The 19,559-nt window shown below is 38.3% G+C and overlaps 1 protein-coding gene across 1 annotated transcript; it reads right to left on the minus strand.

Annotated features, from left to right (window-relative positions):
* Positions 1 to 1,917: 1,917 nt before the first annotated feature.
* On the minus strand, positions 1,918 to 15,329 carry rhcgb (Rh family, C glycoprotein b). The gene is made up of 11 exons (XM_026919200.3): positions 15,101 to 15,329; positions 10,764 to 10,953; positions 10,248 to 10,398; positions 9,832 to 9,979; positions 9,522 to 9,688; positions 6,570 to 6,707; positions 6,233 to 6,369; positions 5,771 to 5,895; positions 5,115 to 5,188; positions 4,619 to 4,698; positions 1,918 to 3,165 (listed from the first exon to the last, which is right to left on the minus strand). Exons 1-11 carry the CDS (start codon positions 15,306 to 15,308, stop codon positions 3,126 to 3,128), a joined length of 1,458 nt encoding a protein of 485 aa, XP_026775001.1. The 5' UTR covers positions 15,309 to 15,329; the 3' UTR covers positions 1,918 to 3,125.
* Between the last annotated feature and the right edge of the window lie 4,230 nt (positions 15,330 to 19,559).

Below are 19,559 nucleotides of genomic sequence, written 5' to 3' on the forward strand. Positions count from 1 at the left end.
CCCTATTATTTGAGAAGTCATATTAAGAGTATACTTCAGAATTCAAAACTGAGGTTAGAAACAATGACAAATTCCAAGTGCAGACCATTGATGCCAGGCAGGTGAATGATAAGTGCTTATCTAGACTTTGATTACCATGACCATTCATTCATAATAATAAGAAAAAGATCTGTTTGACTATAGCATTGATGGCAGGGACTGATGAACTCTGTCCAGGTTATAGAGGAGTTTATGGACTTCTTTCAGGGTTTATAGGCCAGTTAATATGGGTAGTGCACAAGGCTTTAAAACCAGTAATATCTTAGCAGAATCATATCCTTAGGTTCCTATATTTTTGAGCTCTTTGTGTGATAATATGAGCAGATTAAGATAGAAAAAATGTCCAAACATATAGTTTCACACATTTATACTGTATGCCCAGAATAGTAATGAAGATAAAAAATATCTGTTTACATTTATCTTATTCTGCAGTATATGATTTTTTACTTCACTAATTAAACAGCATCTCACATTTCTGTTTCTAACAAAAAGCTAAGCCGGTGTTAGTGTGTGTATTGTAACTAGTGTTTAGCATGCACATTGTACACTGGCCCCCCTCTTCAAAAACGTTTCTCACACACTAACAACTCCGCCCAAGTGCGCTTTCCCACTTTCCCACCCTTCGGCTCAGCACGGTTGTCAATCAACCCAGAGAGCTGGTCCAGACAGGCAATCAGTCATCAGCCATGAAAAGAGCTCTCACTTCCCTCCTTCCCCTCTTTTAACGCTCTTTGCCTTCTTTATCCCTCCTGTCCCCTCTCTTTCTGAATGGGTGTGACAGGCTTAATCTCCCACACTCCTCCTCTGAGTTCCCGCCGCTGTTTCTCTCTCCCCACCATTGGCTGCCTTAATCACCAGCAGGGCAGACAGTACTGGCTTTTTTTGGTGAACACAACATCAAGTTGTCCCCCTCCTCCCAGCTCAGTGTCCTCAGGGTCATACCCCCCTCAGACTGGGGGCCTTTCAGCTTTGGCAAAAGGATCATGTCATAAAAGAGGCTTGATTTAGTTTTAACAGGGTGCTGTGTCCGGCCTTTAAGTGGCAAATGAATAAACATAAGATGAGAGAGGCCCTGCAGGGTGGGGAGCGGAGGGGAAGGACCTGAATACACAGGAGGTGGGGACAGATGTATTGGAGCGTAAAAAAATGGGGTTTGTTCCTTCTCTTCTCCTCTTCTCCACGGTACCCCAGAAGCAGTTAATTAGAGCGCTTTCTCTGCTCACATGGCTCCTGAGATCAGAGTGCTTTACACCCAGGCCTCCTGTAGAGATACATTACTGTCTGGTTTCCTTACTGTTCTGTGGGGGAAAATATTCTTCAAGGCTAGCCCATAAGAGAAATTGTTAAATTGCAATATTCAAACCTGGGAGCTATGTGCTACATTATTGAATGGTTTGATTATTCCTTATTAATCGGTCAGATATGGTTCACTGCATATGTTCATTCCAATCACAATCTGCTGTAACAAAACTGAAAAAAAAGGCTGTGAACAAAGTACATAATTGTGTCCTTTGTATTATGTAATTTAAACCTTGATCTTAATGACCTTTGGTCTGATGCATTAAGAAGCATGATCAAAGAGGCATGTGGCATGGTCATCTCTGACATCATCTTGTTGACCTCCACATGCAAAGGTCATGAACTTTCATTCCACTCTGAGGCCAAATAGTCACTGATATTTATAGAAGAATTTTTAATAAACTGCTATGAAATACCAATCTTCCCACATAAATCTGTAGCAACACATGTTAGTATATTATGTTTATGGTTAAATCATTAAGTACTGTTTTCTCTAGCATTTGAAGAGCCTGCCAAGGAAGAGCTTTCCTTCTATATAAATTTTGCCTGCATACATTGATTTGCTTTGAGAACAAACAATGAAATCGATGCATTTTATTCACATTCACAAAGTTAAATATAATGGCACATACAAATTGACATTATCACAAAATTTCAATAAGAGCTTTTATTTACAAAACCATGTGGATGAGTGAAGGCAGAAACAAACGGTACTTTGTTGTAAAAAAAAAAAAAAAAAAGATGGAATCTCATACAAGGCAAGAAAGAATATTTCTCTACAAGGTTAGAGAAATGGATTTTAAAATTTGCAATATTAAACTGAAATCAGTTTAATGATTAGAATGCGAATAATATACTCATAAACTGATTATGCATTAAAGTTAGAATTAAAATGATTATTTATTAACTTATATTAAAACTATATGGAAGATATACTGTAAATATAAATTTAAATAGGGAATGAAAATGTATTGAAATTCATGGTGTTGTAATCACATCAATTTCTAGCATTCAGATAATATTTGGAATAATGTAATGTCATATTTTCTATCTTGCTCTCACTTGAGCAGGTATATAAAGCTAAACTATATATTTTTTAAAAAAATCTGTTACTTATTCATCTACTGAATCTCTTCTAAACTATCATTTCAAAGTTTGAATGAGAGTTCAGCTAGGTCAAACAATCCAAAGTACAATAGGTAGCTTTTCTGGTTTTGTAACTCTAAATGCATTCTGAAATCAACATATCCATGGCTACTGTTTACTATACATGAATGCGAAATGTCTCACCACCTGCTAAACACTAAAAGGACATAATCAGATTCAAACCCTTAAAAATCAATACCATGAAAACCGTAGAGACAGTATGTAAGTCAGTACAAGCATTTGCAATTTCCCTCTTAAAAAGTGGTTAGTAAGAAGGAAAGTCAGAATGAAATACTGAAAAAGGGCACCTATTCCCTTTGGCTGTGACCCTCCTCTGTGTAACATTTGAAAACACTTTCCTTTCCAACACTGCTGCACTTCAGTGTTTGATGGGAAAATCTGGGTGTGATGTGCAATAAAAACATATGAACAGAACAAGTGATTTACTGTACACACACATCTTATAATCTATGGTCAGTATAATAAATGGTCATTATAACATTATATAATAAAGATCCACCTATAATTATATAAAGTTTAGCTTTATATAATAAAGATCCGCCTGTAATGCTATTTGGAGAAAGAAAGCGTGGTCACGGGATTCGCAGAGTCAAGGCTGACAGCACGTTGGTCTTCCAGGATTAGCTCTGTTGTTGTTCCACAGTGAAGCGTGTTTCCGTCCTGTGAAATGCAGAAATGCAGAGAAACTGTAGGTCGCTTTCCAAATGCAGCTCTGTCAAGTCATAGTGGTATTTTTGCGCCACCTTGTGGCCCTTAGCCGTTATGCCGTTATACTAGAGCCGTCTTAAACAGATTTTCTTAAATTAAGATTTTGTTCAAAGCAGGATTTCTGTTTTGTTTTTTTTTTTTGTTTTGTTTTTTTTAATAATTAGCAATCAGTTGTAATTTGTTACCAATCAACTGACACTGGTGCACAACTAGGTCATAAACTTCAGCTAAAAAGTTAACAAATTTAAGTTACAGTTACACAGCTATAGTTATAAAATGAGGAAACAACTCAAGACAAAACTCATGTAATTTCAAGGCAGAAGATCTTAGGTAAAAAAAAAAAAAGTCAGACGCATTTTATTAATCTAGTTTTCATAAATATTGTGGATAAAATTATTGCAGTGTATGTGTGTGTTTTAATAACCATGATCAGGTGTGGCAAATACTTGAGTAATACTCTGTTACTATACTTAAGTATTATTTTGGCATATTAACACTTTACATGAATGTTACTGAAATTGAATACTTGTACTCTTACTTAATTACATTTCCAAGAAAAAAAAACTTTTGCTACTTTTTTTTTATTTAGACCTTCAAAGTAGGCCTACACATTACAAATCTCGAAGGTCTATTCTTCCCTTATCCAGCCAGTGATTGTATAGTGATTGAATGATGTTTTCAAGCAAAAATGTGTAGTTCTTTTGAAAAGAAAATCATGTTTTAACATGTGAAAACATGACAGTAACTTAATTTTATCACTTAAAACATTTAAATTTTACTTTCTAATGTATCAGTACAATAAAAAATAATTTTTACAACTTTTTTGGCTGGATACTTCCACTTTTAATTAAATAAGACTGTGACACATTATCAATACTTAGACTTATAATAATACTTAGAAGTGTAATTTCTCTGTACCTTTTCCACTTCTGCCCATGATGCCTTATTGGCCTGTTCAGAGCCAGTTGTAACTAATTGCAGCATTGTGGCTCAGGGAAATACCGATGATATCTCAGCGTTTTGCTGTATAAATAAATGTTATGCAACTCTGCTTCTGATCAAGTTAATATTAAGTTATTTGTTACCTAGCAATAAAGCATAAGAAAGAGAAGCTTAAGACAGAAGCTAAGACAACATTGAGGCTTTGGCATAGGACACTATTTTAGGAGATCTTGACTAATTGGAATGCTTTTGCAATTTTTTCCCATCTAGAGTTCAGATACTGTAATACTGTAAGCCTAAGAAATTTTATTTTGTAATAGCTATTGTCCTAAATGAAATCTTAACCAAAAGTGTCATGACTAAAGTGATAAGAATCTTGCATAACACCTTTAATGAAGGATTACTCATGTCCACATCTTAATTTTTTTGCTAAATCTAATGTTTTATTAATTTTTAAACTCACACATCTGCATTCTTGTTGGTTGCCATGTGATTGTTATATTCTAGAACAGGTGGGTCAGGTTCCTCCTCCTCCTCAGGCACCTAAACATGGCATATAAATTAGTTTAATCTAAGGACACATTCAGTTAAGCAGACATACATGTAACCAAGGAACACACACACAACTTTGAGTTGTCGTCTCCCTCAGCTTCCTTACCCTCATGTTTCAAGGAACCATATAGTTTAAACGCTTTGATATTCCATAAGCAATTACAAATAAATAATAACATAGACCAGACACATCTCATGAGGGCCGTGTGGGCATGTACACAGCTAAAACGCTGAGCTAAGTTAACCTTCACTATGGGTGCTGTTGTTCACTATGGAAAGGTCAAAAGTGAGTTCTATTCAAGCAACGAATCACTGAAATCAAATTGCAAACTCAGTGGATAATTTATATTGTTTCTGACTTTTCAGGTGCAGTAGCATTTCTGTGGCTGAATTAAGTAAAATCTCACCTCCCAGTAGACCTTGTCGTCAAAGCAGTTATCATCTGCCACAGACCCCCAGATAGGCATCCTCAGGATCAGACCTGAAAAGAGAGGGAACACTGTTCCATCATATGCGCCATGCCAAAGATTCAGATCAGACATTTATGTCCAGTTATATCTGGGTACTCAGAATGCTATAACAAACTCCAGTGACTGGCAAATAAAGTTAAGTGCAAAATAAAAGAAGACAAGTCTTTTCTCCCCACCAGATAGCTTGGCCCGTCTTTATCCATTCTTCTTGACATTATATCTATTTATTGTAAGCTCTGGAGACCAAGAGGATCATTACAAAAAGTATTTTGTAACTATGTTTTTGTTGTTCAATCTACCTTAGGCTTTGGATTGTTGTCTTTGTGCAGGATACATTTTATGTTTAACCTTTTGTTGTTGATAAATTGTAAAACAGATGAACATTTAACTTTCTATAAGAAACTAAGTCTACTAGAATCTATAAAAAAATGTAAACTGTTTCACTTGTCTGTAAGTGAAATCTCATGGGAAGTGTTTGTTTCTTTAAACATACACAACTGTCTCAACAACAATATTATAACCCTGGCAGAGTTGCACATTTGTATGTCTTGACCTTGTTTCTAGTGATATAAATCTGTTATACTCTGACATACCCACAAGTATTCCACCTCCTATACCAAAGCACACAGCGACACACATTGCAGCTGCCTGGTAGCCACCTTGGACAGCTGGAGACCTGTTTTTGAATGACCCCTCAAAATCAAATGTGTTTACCAACCTGTAAAAAAAAAAGGAGTAAAACAATGTGAGTGTAACTGTGTGTGAAACATGATCTTTCATGTGTGAAACATGAGTGCTTTCAATGCAAAACAGTGAAAATAATAAATAATTTGATTTATAATAAATAATAAAGTAGACCACAACCTGATCTATCACCAGCAAAGAAAAATGGAGGAAAAGATACTTCAGTGTGTATGCATGCTTAGTTTAGTCAAACAAACCTCGGAAGGAAATATCACTGCCAACAATTAAATGGTAAAATCTTTCCATATGGAAATGTATAATATACTCCATATAAAATGTGTAATCTACTGGATCTTGTGACCTAGACGTACCCCTCTTTGCCATATACAGGTTCAGAAGCAGCAGCAGCTGTGATGGCTCCCACAATTCCCCCTATGACACCAGGCATTGCATGCAGGTTATGGATACCACATGTGTCCTGGATCTTTAACTTTTTCTCCATATAGGGCTGGGAGACAAGATTATAGATTTAATCTTTATTTTGACTGCTCATATGGCCAATTCGGCTTTGTAACAGGCACATGATCATTATTAATTAGATTGTTAAATATTTTTCTCCAACAGTGATTGCACTTTGATATACTGGTAACACAATCAGTCTGATTATTTTACCTTAATTTATTTTAAAATGGTATAGGCAGCTCTTACTGATATGTAAATGTAGCCCAGTGTGGAGATGAGACCACAGCAAAATCCTACTATCAGAGAGCCATATGGCATTAGCATGAACTCAGCAGCCGTTCCTACAGCAACACCACCAGCCAGGGTGGAATTCTGGATGTGCACCTAGAGACAAAGCAAAGTTACCTGAGTATGTATGGGCATAGTTTTACTGCACAATTATATTACATTTGATTTCAAGATACAGAACTGCTATTTCTGTTTCACTGTTCAAAAACATTAAAAAACACATTACTTTGACATTTTCCATACAGTGGAATAAGCCAGTTCTCCTGCAAGGGTGGGTTCCCTTGGAACTAGTGGAGATTCATTAGCAACAAAGATGAGACAGATTACAGGAGCGAGGTGAGCCGCCTGGCCGGGTGGTGTAAAGACAACAGTCTCTCTCTGAATGACTAAGGAGATTGTAGTCAACTTCCGGAGAGTGCGCACTCAGCATGCTCCTCTGACTATCAACGGTGCGACTGTGGAAAGAGTGAGCAGCACTAAGTTCCTGGGTGTCCACATCACGGAAAACCTCTCCTGGACTGACAACACTGCATCACTGGTCAAGAAATCACAGCAGCGTCTCTACTTCCTGCGCAAACTGAAGAGAGCCAGTGGACCATGTGGCCCCCATCATGTGCACCTTCTACAGAGGCACCATTGAGAGCATTCTGACAAGCTGCATCACTGTGTGGTATGGCGCCTGCAACACGTCCTGCTGAAAGACCCTCCAACGCATAGTGAGAGCAGCTGAGAAGATTGTTGGTGTCTCTCTCCCCTCCCTCCAAGACATCTACAGCACCAGTCTCACCCAAAAAGCCCTCTGCATTGCGGGTGATCCCACCCACCCGACACACAGCTTCTTCAGTCTGCTGCCATCAGGGAGAAGACTGTGGAGTCTTCAGGCCAGGACACCCCTCCCCCCATTCCCCAGGACCTGCACCAGTCACCTGTGCAGCATTATCCCATGCTCTACCTCATACAGCATTGGACTGTAAACTACCTCTTCTCTCACTTTAATTTTGTCACTTTAACTTTGCCACTTTAACAGTCTGATAAGCTCTTTGCACTACTCACTTTACGTCTGCACTGTTTGCACTCTATCTGTTGTGCCTTGTAGATCTACATTTATACTCTATTTATATGTATCCATTTGCATTTCCATTTGTATTTTTAAATCCTTTTTTGTGTGTGTTATCTGTATGCACCTAGGGTCTGAGAGTAACATGATTGAGTACAAATCATGAATATGATGCCTAGTGAGAAGGGGGTAGGTCAGCTAATCTGGAATACCTATAGAAGAGTGGATGTTGATTGGTTTACAGACAGACAATTCACTGTCCATTATGGTTAATCCACCGCAAGCCCCCTTGGTCATTCAGGTTAATGAGAATGGCCAGAAGACCCACCTGGGTCACCGTTATGAGGTGATGACTTTACTATCTGCACACGGCAAGGAAGCAAAGACAGAGGGATCTCCAGCGTTCCTACACTTAGTTGTATAACCATGGTTACATACTATATGTAACCTTCCATTTATGTGGAAGCTGCTTATTTATAGTTATTAATAATACTTTACACATTTTCTAATGTTTTTGCATTGTATGCATAAAAAATGACACAGTATTTGCAATAACTATTGACTGTCATACGACCAACTTTCTCATCAAGCTGGCACAGGTTCTGAATGACTAGTGCACAAAGGCATCCTGTCGCAGCAGGATGTCTAGCTATGTGCTTAATTGGTGTTAGAGAAGAGATCCACCTGTGACTCGCCCAACCTTTCCTAGGTCTGGGCTACCACCTTTGGGTGCAGATGCCACTCTCCTGATCATACAGGCCATCTCAACAGTGCACTATTGTACAGCCCTGGCAGATGAGTTGCTCTTAGCGAGACAAGTTGTGAATGGGCGCACCAAAGAGAGCTGTTTGACTTTGTCCTGCCCTGATAGTTGATATAGTTGACCTTCACTATGTTTTCTGAGTGGACCAGCATGTCGCAACGTCTTACAACCAGCAAGAAGAGCTTCAAAGTCTGATGAACCACCATCAATTCTAGTCGGTTGATGTGTTATGACCGTATCCCTGTGGTACCACACCAATGCCCAGCCTGTAAGGGAGGTGTCTGTGGTGATTATCACTCTCTGATGGAGCACCATTCCCAGGTGGATTTCTGTTAGAAATGTCTTGCAGTTGGGCTCATTTCACAGAGAAAAGGACATGTTCCTGTCTGTGGCATTTGGGGTCCAGCCATAGGCGATTAACACACTTCTGAATTGCCAAAATGCCTCTTCTCTGAACAAGGTTAGTGGATGTGTTCTGGATGGCCTGTTTCTTGGTGGGGGCACAGAGGAGACTGTCCTCTAAACACAGCAGTATCCTGATGTCCCTAGCTATCAGGGGAGATAAGTCCAACTGGAATTGGAATGCCTATCCTTAGAATGCCAACCTTAAAACCAGCTGCGTTCTGGGGTAAAGGGAACATGAAAATAAGTGACACACAGATCCACAGAAGTAAACCTATCCTGTGGATGTATGGCTTGAAGCTCTGTACATCTAGCATACTAAAAAAGAGGATCATTTGCACCCAGTTCAACCCTATCAAATCTAGAACTTGACCAAGGGATAAGCCTCACAGAAGTAGAAAAAACTCACAGAGGTAGAAAGGAATGAGAGGAGACTATGGTCACGTGTATCACCACCCTTGGTCACTAGCTGCTCAGTGGATAGCATATTCAGTGACCATCATGTCACCTGAATACACAGAGTGAATGATTTTGTGTGCATTGGGTTATTGATAGATATTAGATTTTAGCCTTTCCAACTAATATCACAATCAGCTGTCACAATTGATGAACATTAACTCATTTAAAACCTTGGTTTAGGACCATGCTTGCCACAGCTCTAAATACCAAAAAGCAAAAGGCCCATTACCATGTCCAGTTTTCCATGCTTCTGAAACAGGCTGGAGATGGCAAAGGTGGTGAGGACAGTGGCAGCCAGAGACAGGTAGGTGTTAATGGCTGCTCTATGCTGACCATCTCCATGGTCACAAATGGCAGAATTAAAACTGGGCCAGAACATCCACAGAAACAAAGTTCCTAGGGAAAAAGCATAAAGCATGACATTTCATTGTCTATGTACTGTAGTATACCAATCATTCCTAAGGAATGGAAACACAGTTTAGGAAGTTGGGATTAGTATTTTGATGACTATTATCACAACAGCTATAAAGGGAACTTACCAATCATGGCAAACAAATCAGAGTGATAGACTGAGCCATTCAGATGACTACTATCCTTCAAGTTTGGCCGATAGAGGACCCATGAGATGGCTAGTCCATAATAGGCTCCAAAGGTGTGGATCACCATAGAACCTCCAGCATCTCTGGCCTATTGGATAGAGTACCTCATTTTGTAAGTCACCACAGAGACAGTTTAACTACAGTTTATCTATTTACAGGGTATGTTTTTGCATTTTGTCCTTATTTTCATTTGTCAAGCTATAATTAAATTAAATAACTATGTTATTTAACCATACAATGTATTCTAATAAATGAATTTCATAATATCCATTGCTGTGATTTGCTACAATCTAACAGTATTTAGTTTTGACACCCATGCATCAAATAAATCTTTATTGTTCATTGCATAGACTCACATGAAGGAGGCTAATTATGATAAATTCCTCTACAGCAAACAGGGTAATGCCAAACAGGGTCAGCACCATGAGCTGCACAGGACTGACTTTCCCTAAAACTGCTCCATAAGCAATCAAACAGCCAGCCACACAAAAGTCTGCATTGATTATGCTGGACACAGAAAAAAGGCAAAAGAACATTTTAAATATATAATTCGTACAATTTAGAAATGCATATGAAATCGATTTTTGTAGCTAAGTTTTGTAATTATTCTATGGGAACAACTAATTTTAATATAGATTACATAGTATACTATAATAAATGCTTAAGTTTAACTGTCATCTAAGAAGCATAGTTAGAATTTAGACAGCTACATTTTCATAAAGTTTGCGATGCTTGAATAGTTATTGCATTGATGTAGAATATGTGGTGATATCAATGGGGTACAAATAAAGCCATTTCTGCATGAGAGAGACACACTAAGAAAACTGATTTATCATTAAATCATAAAATGCTTAATTGACTTATAAGCCTACTTTTCGACGCCAATTTTGATAAGGCCATCAGAGTCTAGAGAGTGGAACCAGCCTTGCATTAACAATGCCCACTGAATCCCAAATGCAGCAATGAGGAAGTTGAAACCAACAGCACCAAAACCATAGCGCTTCATAAATGTCATGAGGAATCCAAAGCCCACAAAAATCATAACGTGGACATCCTGAAAACCTAAGGGAGCAGAGGGAAGGCATAATTCGTTAATAGTAGATATTTGCTCATAATAAACATGTTTGAACAAACCACAGTATTAAAAGGAAATCAAAAGGAAACTCTACAAAATATAAACTAGAAAATAGCATGTCAGTTACTGGGAACTTGTGTCACCTATATACCTTCTTGTGCATGTGCGTACACATGGTGAGACCTTCCGCCAAAGTCACAAGGTGGCATATGACAGTATTTGCCATAAATGCCATTGCCATACAGCCCTGTTTTCCTTTCTTCTTCTTGCCTTGTAAACACATGTACACAATGTGGAGCGCTCAGCTTGTACACCTAGGAGAGTGGCGTCTGCACCTAGTAGTAGTGTCCCAAACATGGATAAAGTTTGGAAAGGCACAGCTGGATTTCTTTGCTGATGCCAAGTCAAATATTTGGCAACTGTGGTTCTCCCTAACAGAGCAGCCTGCTGGAAGAGGATGCAGAAGCTCATGATTTGTATTACCATCTTCTGTATGCCTTTCTGCCTCTACTGCTACACAACTCACTTATGACCTTACTGTGACCTTTATGAAAGAGGCACAGTGCTTCGATCCACCACAACTTCACAAGGGCCCAGTTTGTGATCCCCTTCTGCACAAGCCCATGCAGGATTCTGAACTGAAATGGGTGTCTCTAAAATCTGCCTTTATGTTAGTGATCACTTCAGCACAAAGAGTGGGTGAACTGCTTTTCTTTTTTGGCAATAAGCTCAGCTTGTATGCTTTACTTACCATTGTAACCTTGTGGCTCAGTCTGAGTTTTATGTCACGGTCATATTACACAAATTTTTTAAACCAGTTGATTGACCTTGCAGTGGTTCATGAAGGCGAATCTGCAGAGCGTTCCTTATTGTATGTGCTCTGCACTACTATTTTAACCAGTTGGCAGCCAATCGATCCTCAGATCAACTTTTCAACTGTCAGAGAGGAAAGATGTTTATCTAAACAGAGACTGGCCCACTGGCTGCCAGATGTCATCACCATGGCCAGTTCCTCATGACATTTTGGCATATGTAATCCAGGTAAAATCCATGAGGACTGAGAATGCTAGTTTGTAGCTGTGGTTCTATGGACCCCACATATCTACCAGGATCCCTTGCCATTTGCACCCAGCACAGACTCGATGAAAATTTGCGAGAAGGTTCCAGGGAAAGGTAGCTGTATGACAGTGGTTTTTATCTCAGCATCTGTGTGCACACCCACAAAGGTTTTACGGGTTCACAGTACCACAGTTACATATGTTCCTAGTGTACAAGCAGGTGTGTTACAGCAGGAAATAACATCAGAGTAAGCTATGCAGTCTATACCAGAACTGAAATTCAGTTTTAGTGAATAACCACTTATCTATGACTGATAATGGTGCTCCTGAATTCCACTTCAACATCATCATGTTACAGGTAAGTCAGATGAATGAAGCCACTAATGCACAAGCTATCACAAGCTGTCAGCATTTCCTTGAAGTTTCTGCTATTGCACTGGATACACAAATCCTGCTACACAAATCCTCTTAGAGGTTCTGATTAAAGAATAAACTAGAGAACCATTTCTTAATCTGCAACAAAGAGCAAATTCTGCTCTTCTCAAACTTTCCACAGTGCAAGATCCAATTAGATGAAATAACTGGAACAGTCAATGAAAAAGCCAGGTTTCAGAGTTTTAATCAATTCTAATGGGATAACCTTTAAATAATGCCCACAGGACCTACTTTAAGAAGTCAGCTCAGCCATGTGGGCTATTTATATGTAGACAAAGACATATGTCAATACCAGAGGCACTGTTGATATTTCAACAGGAATAATGTGACTAAACAGTGGTGCAACTCCCAAAGTGTTATTAAATGTGAGTTTGTGAATGCTACATTCTGGGAAAGGCTGCACTGTACACTTCACCAGTATGATGTGTTTATTAAACAGTCTCAGTGCCCTTGGTGTTCACACAGAGGAGAAAGCCAATCTGAGTACTGATCTGAAGTGAGACAGAATTGGACATTACTAATCAGCACCCCTTGAGTTTTTTGGGGGACCAGAGAACTCAGAAGAATCCCGCACAGACTGAGAGAACAAGCCGAAAATTATTTTCCAAAAAATAATCTTTGGCTTGTTGAAATTAAACAATCTACAATCTGATGTTTACTGAGAATAAATATTTGCTGAACAATAAATAAACATAATCACACTCTAGTTATTTTAAAATGGGCACATAATCCCATATAATAATAATAATAATAATAATAATAATAATAATAATAATAATAATAATGTCCTATGTACACATGTGCAATTTGTTATTTTATACATATAACAATGAAATCAAGACCTTTGAAAAATGAGCTTTGTGCATGTAAGAGAAAATGTGATGCATGTGTGACACACTTGTAATTCTATCTTATGTGTTACATAATAATATGATATGCCTGAACCTGCCTAACCTTAACATTAGTAACTTTAAAAAAAATATATATATATATATATTTTTCGCCGATATTGAGCTAGCATTTTTTTTCTAACAGGGTGCATATTAACTGTTTTTCTGTATGTATGTAACAAATAATACTGTATAACATGCTTAGTGGGAACTCAGAAGAGAGAAGACTTTATATGGATGAACTCTTAAAGGATTCAGAAGCAAAACTCTTTGACAACAATTAGCAGTAACTTTATTCCTGGCTATGATCTAAACATATCTATAAAGCTTTCATCACCTCTTCCAGCTATGGAAGAGAGAGAGAGAGACAGAGAGCATTAAATGTTCAATTAACATTACTAAGTAAATTTCCAACTCAGAGAAAAAAGAAAGGCATACTAATGTGCTCATCATACAAGCATATAAGATGGTAGCATGTATGCTAACCAATCAGCTAAATCTGCATTATTCAGTCCATACAAAACCTGCATTCATCGAGATGTTTGAAAAGCACTTAAATCTCCCATTCATCAGTATTAGTTGGATAATTTAGAAAGAATCCAAATGTATGAACAGTTTAGCTCATTAAATGATCAAAGGAAACAAGTTTTGGGGAGATGTAATCTGCAATAGCAAAAAATGATAATGCAGAGCTTTATTTCAGCTCACCAATAACAGCCAGTTCTTCTGTCCAATATTACTGTCCCTGCTTATCTCTACTGAGGAAATGGAAGATCCCTGTCTCTGTTCTGACCCAACACCCCATGTTGTTAACCATTTTATCCTGATACCCATTCAATTTTTCCGGCATGTTACATCATCAATCTACATCATCCTACATTAAGCTTACATCATCATAAAAAGCAGCAGTGCAGTGCTCATTTTCGGTAGGCTAGGCACAGGTAAGTGTCAAATGAATGTCTCACCAGCTTTGCCTCTGTATTTATATGCTGTACAATATTAGCAAAAAAAAAAACAAAAAAAAAAAAAACATGCAAAGGTTGTTTAAGGGTTCCTGGGATAGTTAAAGGTTCTTAGCTTCTTAAAAGGTGTTTGCTTGAAACTTTTCTTCTCAGGAAACATTCAGTTGTAGAGAACCTTGAAGGGCAACCAAATAACCTTTAAAGGTTCTAGATATAAAGCTATAAAGCTTGTCAGATTTTGAAATTAAATTAATAGAGCTGGTGCTATTGTTGTTCTACCCTTTTCTGCAGTGTCATTTACTTCTCTTGTGGTGGGTTATATTTGTGGCTAATATCTAAAAAAAGTTCTGTTTAAATCTATCTCTGATGCTGTGTTTCCATTTTTGTTCTTGTCCATTCCACATCTCCCAACTTCAAGTAAACACAACTAATCTGTAAATATTAAATAGTCTTTCTTAATCACAGAAAGAGAGGATTGCCAGTTTCACCTCAGAGTGCTGACTTTAAATAAAACTATCATACAGCACATCTAATATAAAGTGTGCCTGGCTTATTTAATCCTTATCTTACTTATCGGGTATTTTAATCATGACAGACATCACAAAACAGTTGGCCTCTTGTCTTAGATAATTATAACACACAACACTTGTTCATGCAATTATGAAACATGAGAGCTTTATAACGCATACATGATTGAGATTCACACCTAAGGAAAACATCAACACCTAAAGAAAAAAATCAAGACACTTCCCTAATATTAACACCTAGCTAATTATAAGGATGACTTACTTGGATATCTATAGTAGAAATCATTCTCAATGTCAGATTTATTCCTTCGTATTTCTACCCAGTGAGCGTCTGATTCTTCATCATAGCGCACGAACACCCCGAAGAGGATGATCATGGCGCTCTGCCACACGAAGCACACAGCCGGCAGAGTAAATCGGATGTTGGTGCTTTTGGGCCCATCGCAGTAAGGCACGATACAGTTGCCCATTTTCGCGCGTGCACGGGGAGATCTGTGCGTGTTTGCGCACCTGGCATCCCCGCTTCTTTTAAAGCGCGAGCGCGGGGCGTGTCCACGCGCGCACTGCGTCACAGACGGCGGCTTTTCCCGCCACCGCACGAGAACCTCAGCATCATGTTGCACGTGAGACACTACTAACTGGTTCATCATATAAAAAGTATATGAATACTTTCGCAAATGTGAATATTACGAGAAATGACGTTGAAGTAATATGACGTTGAAGTTGGGTGATTTTGCCACTGTTTCGGTGGGTACCTACTAAAACCTCAGTGACAGGACCAGGGTTACCTCAGAGGCCAAAATGTATTTTTATTGGAAATAAAATTGTTAGTCTGTACTCTACAGGGTGGGTTCTTAAACTATTCTAATGTTAGATACATTAATAGAATTTGTACCATCATGTTCATTATAACCATTAGAGCTATTTATTCACTGCACTTTTCACTAATGGAACACAAACCAGGTACAAACTTTTAGCATCATACACTCTCAGACTGGCACAGTACCCTCACGGGCATGGTACCCTCACGGGCATGGTACCTTCACGGGCATGGTACCCTCAAGCATACACCTTTTGTACCTTTAGTATGCATCTTTTTCTAGAAAGGTAGATTTTGTGTACCTTTAAAGCTTTATTTCATCATTTTAAAACATACACTATATCCACATATCCAGGTGAACATTACATAGTAAAAATAATTGTACCCTTAAGATCACCACTAGCTTTCCTAAAAAAAAAAAAAAAGTTGAAGTAATCAGTCATTTAGGCTTATAGCTATCTTAATAGCTACAACAACTTTGATAGTAGCTAATTGTGATCTTCACAGACCTCTGGTGGTCTCCTGGCCCCACTTTGAGAAACATGTCTATCTTGTTAACTCACAGCACACTTTACATTGGATGGGCACTACAAAACATTTTACCTCCAAGCTTAGAAAACATCAAGATCTTCAAGCACTTCAATAAACACAAATAATAATAATAATAATAATAATAATAATAATAATAATAATAATAATAATAATAATAATAGTGATAACACAAACAACGACTTAATAATGTCAAATAATAGCTGCTGAGGACAAACGCCTCACAACTCCAGGGTCCCCATTTCATTCCTGAGCTTGGGTTACTGTCTGTGTGAAGTTTTGCACATTCTCCCTGTGTATGTGTCACTTTCCTCCCACCTCCTAAAAACATCCCGGTAGATGGACTGTCTATGCTAAAATTTCCATAGGTGTGAATGTTTGTGTGTAGTGCCCCGCGATGGACTAGAGTCCCATCCGGAGTTTATTCCCCCCTCGCCCCGATTGTTCCCAGGATATGCTTTGAATACACCATAACCCTGACCAGGATAAAGTAGTTACTGATGATATATGAATTAATGAAATAATGTCTGTTAGTTATTCATGCCTTAAAATATAAAACCCACATGGATCACACAGGCCCGCATTCTATGAATGACTATGTTTAGGGCATGTTACATGACTACATGACCTTTTCCAGTATGTAGCATTACTGTCAAAATTCAAGGAGACAGTACACACAAGGCTGAAACTGTAAACATACCAGACAACCTCCAGCAATTTTAAAGAAAAAGAAACAGTTTTTTTTTTCAATAACAACGTAATGTGATAGATGCAAGATATCAGGTACACAGCAAATGAAACAGACCAGGATCCTGTTTCACTGCAAACAGATGACACAGGTCTCTTCTGATTAAGCTAGCCTTAGTTACAGAAACCATCACCTGGAAATAATATGCACTGGTGGCCACGGGATCAATTAAATCAGTCCTTTAATAAAGAGAAAGGAAAAGCACTCTGAGAATGTAAAGAGTTTACATGTTTAATAAAGAGAAAGGAAAAGCAAATTGAGAATGTAAATCTGAAAAATAGGAAAAACTAATGACTGAAATATATTCTGAGTTATTTTTTTCCCTTACGGTTCATTCTATCCCACTTCAGCCTTCTAATATACACATTACATTAGTGATGCTTGTAAAGCTCTGTATAGATCAGCAATGCTGACTTGGTATGTTTAGCTGTTTTAGCTGTTAGTTATGGAAGATAAGAGCCTCAGACGCCAACATCCAGTTTTTCAAATAAAAAAATTCAGAAAAAAAAACAATAGGAATTCACAGGGAAATCCATCCCTGAAACTGTGAGGAATTCCTTTTTTTTCTTTTCCTTTCGTTCAAGTGCCATCAAGATGAAACATGAATGTGAACATAAAATGAAGATGGCTTAAAAGAGCTGCAATGGACCATTTGCTTTGTGGTACAAAACACTGCAATAGATTTAGTATTTAGTATTTAGTATCCTAAAGTGAAATTACCAGCATTATTTATAATTTTGTGTACTTATAAATAAGGACTTAAATGACAGTTGAACTAAGTTCAGTTTATAATCCACACAATATTTAAAAACAATTCTGCTACTTTTCCTTTAAAAAACTAGGTACACCTGACTAAATCATCACATTTAGTGACTTGTGGCCAAGTATGGCGACCCATACTCGGAATTTGTGCTCTGCATTTAACCCATCCAAGTGCACACACACAGTAGTGAACACACACCCGGAGCAGGGGGCAGCCTTTTTTGCTCGGGGAGCAGTTGGGGGTTTGGTGCCTTGCTCAAGGGTCTCGCCTCAGTCGTGGTACTGGGGGTGGGAGAGGGCGCTGGTCATTCGCTCCCCCCACCTGCAATCCCTGCCGGACCCGAGACTCGAACCCACAACCTTCAGGTTCACCTTCGGGTTGCAAGGCCGACTCTCTATCCATTAGGCCACAACTGCCCCCGTATTTATAGCAGTAATTGTACCAGAAAGTGAGAGTATCAGAACTGTTTATAATATTGCACTCTGATAAATAAGGACTTCAACAACAGTTGAACTAAGTCCAGGTTATACCTCACATGAACATGTGGAGCATGTCTGCACTGGTTTGTCCAGGTTCTCCGGTTTCCTCCCACCCCCAAATATAAGCTGGGTGTATTCCTGCCTCGCCTCCAGTGTTCCCGGGATAGGCTCTAGATTCATGCCTTCCATGCCAATGAATGAATGCCAGTGGTTGCCAGTATAATAGACTAAAATGCTAATTCGTGGCTTAATGGCAAAATACATATTGCTTTTTTGTCATTTATATGTCTTGTCAGCAGTTAGTGATGTATTATCTGCTCAGTCCTTTTGCTCCTTTCTATTTCATGATTGTTTTTTTTTAGTAAAGTTAAGGGGCTTCTGGAAAAGGATTGTGTATTAGTTGTTTTGTAGTCAGGTGGTTATGTAAGCCTTCTGCTATGCACATAGGAGCAGCAGGTGAATTTGGAGGCAGGGCATTTTTGAGCCTCCAGGGAGACACTGGGTGTGTAAAGAGCAGTGCGGCCTGAATAGCAGACAGTAGCCAGTATTGTATACCTCTACTGCAAGTTCATAAACATGGTAATTTATCTTTTGGGAAACAAAATGTAACATTCAAAGTATATTTTATATTCTGTAACATGTTCTGTAAAATAACGAATTCTGTAAAATATTATTTGTGCAGTGGAACATGGTCAGCACAGCTCTGCCACAGTAATGGCATAGTAGTGGTCATTCTGCTGGTACCAGGTATAAAACACCACACACTCCCATTGGCCACTTTATCAGGGCTCTTTTACCTATGCAATATTAATTCATTCACCTTCAGCACTCCACACAAACAGTAACCCTATCTCTGGATCAAACCAGAGACTGTGTAGCTGTGAGGCATCAATGTTACCTGCTGTGCCACTATGCTGCCCATGCAATATTTAGTCAGTTTAATTGAACCCAGGTGTGTTTATCCCCATTGGTTTCAGTTTGTTTGAGCAAGTGTGAACACAGCTAACACACTGGTGCAGAAAATGAACCAAAGATACAGTTTTTACATGTAAGTTGGCTAAATTGACAAAATGATTGCCAGATAGTTTGAGTGCTGCAGAAATACAATATATTCTAGATACCTGGGCTAAAGAACAAAAATAATTGCCATTTGAATCTGTTTATTTATATAATTATAGACATATTATTTAGCTCCATGCTTGGCTGATTTCCATGATTTCATGCACTGAAGAGAGGTTTGTTTACATTTTGTGTCACCATATTTCTGACCTGTTTGTACATTTGGTAAGTAGATAGTGCACAAACTATAGCTCCTTTTTTTCCACCATGCACAATTTGTGCTAATCATTCTCTAGAACTTCA

This window comes from Pangasianodon hypophthalmus, chromosome 9 (assembly GCF_027358585.1).
Source record: "Pangasianodon hypophthalmus isolate fPanHyp1 chromosome 9, fPanHyp1.pri, whole genome shotgun sequence".
Lineage (NCBI taxonomy): Eukaryota > Metazoa > Chordata > Actinopteri > Siluriformes > Pangasiidae > Pangasianodon > Pangasianodon hypophthalmus.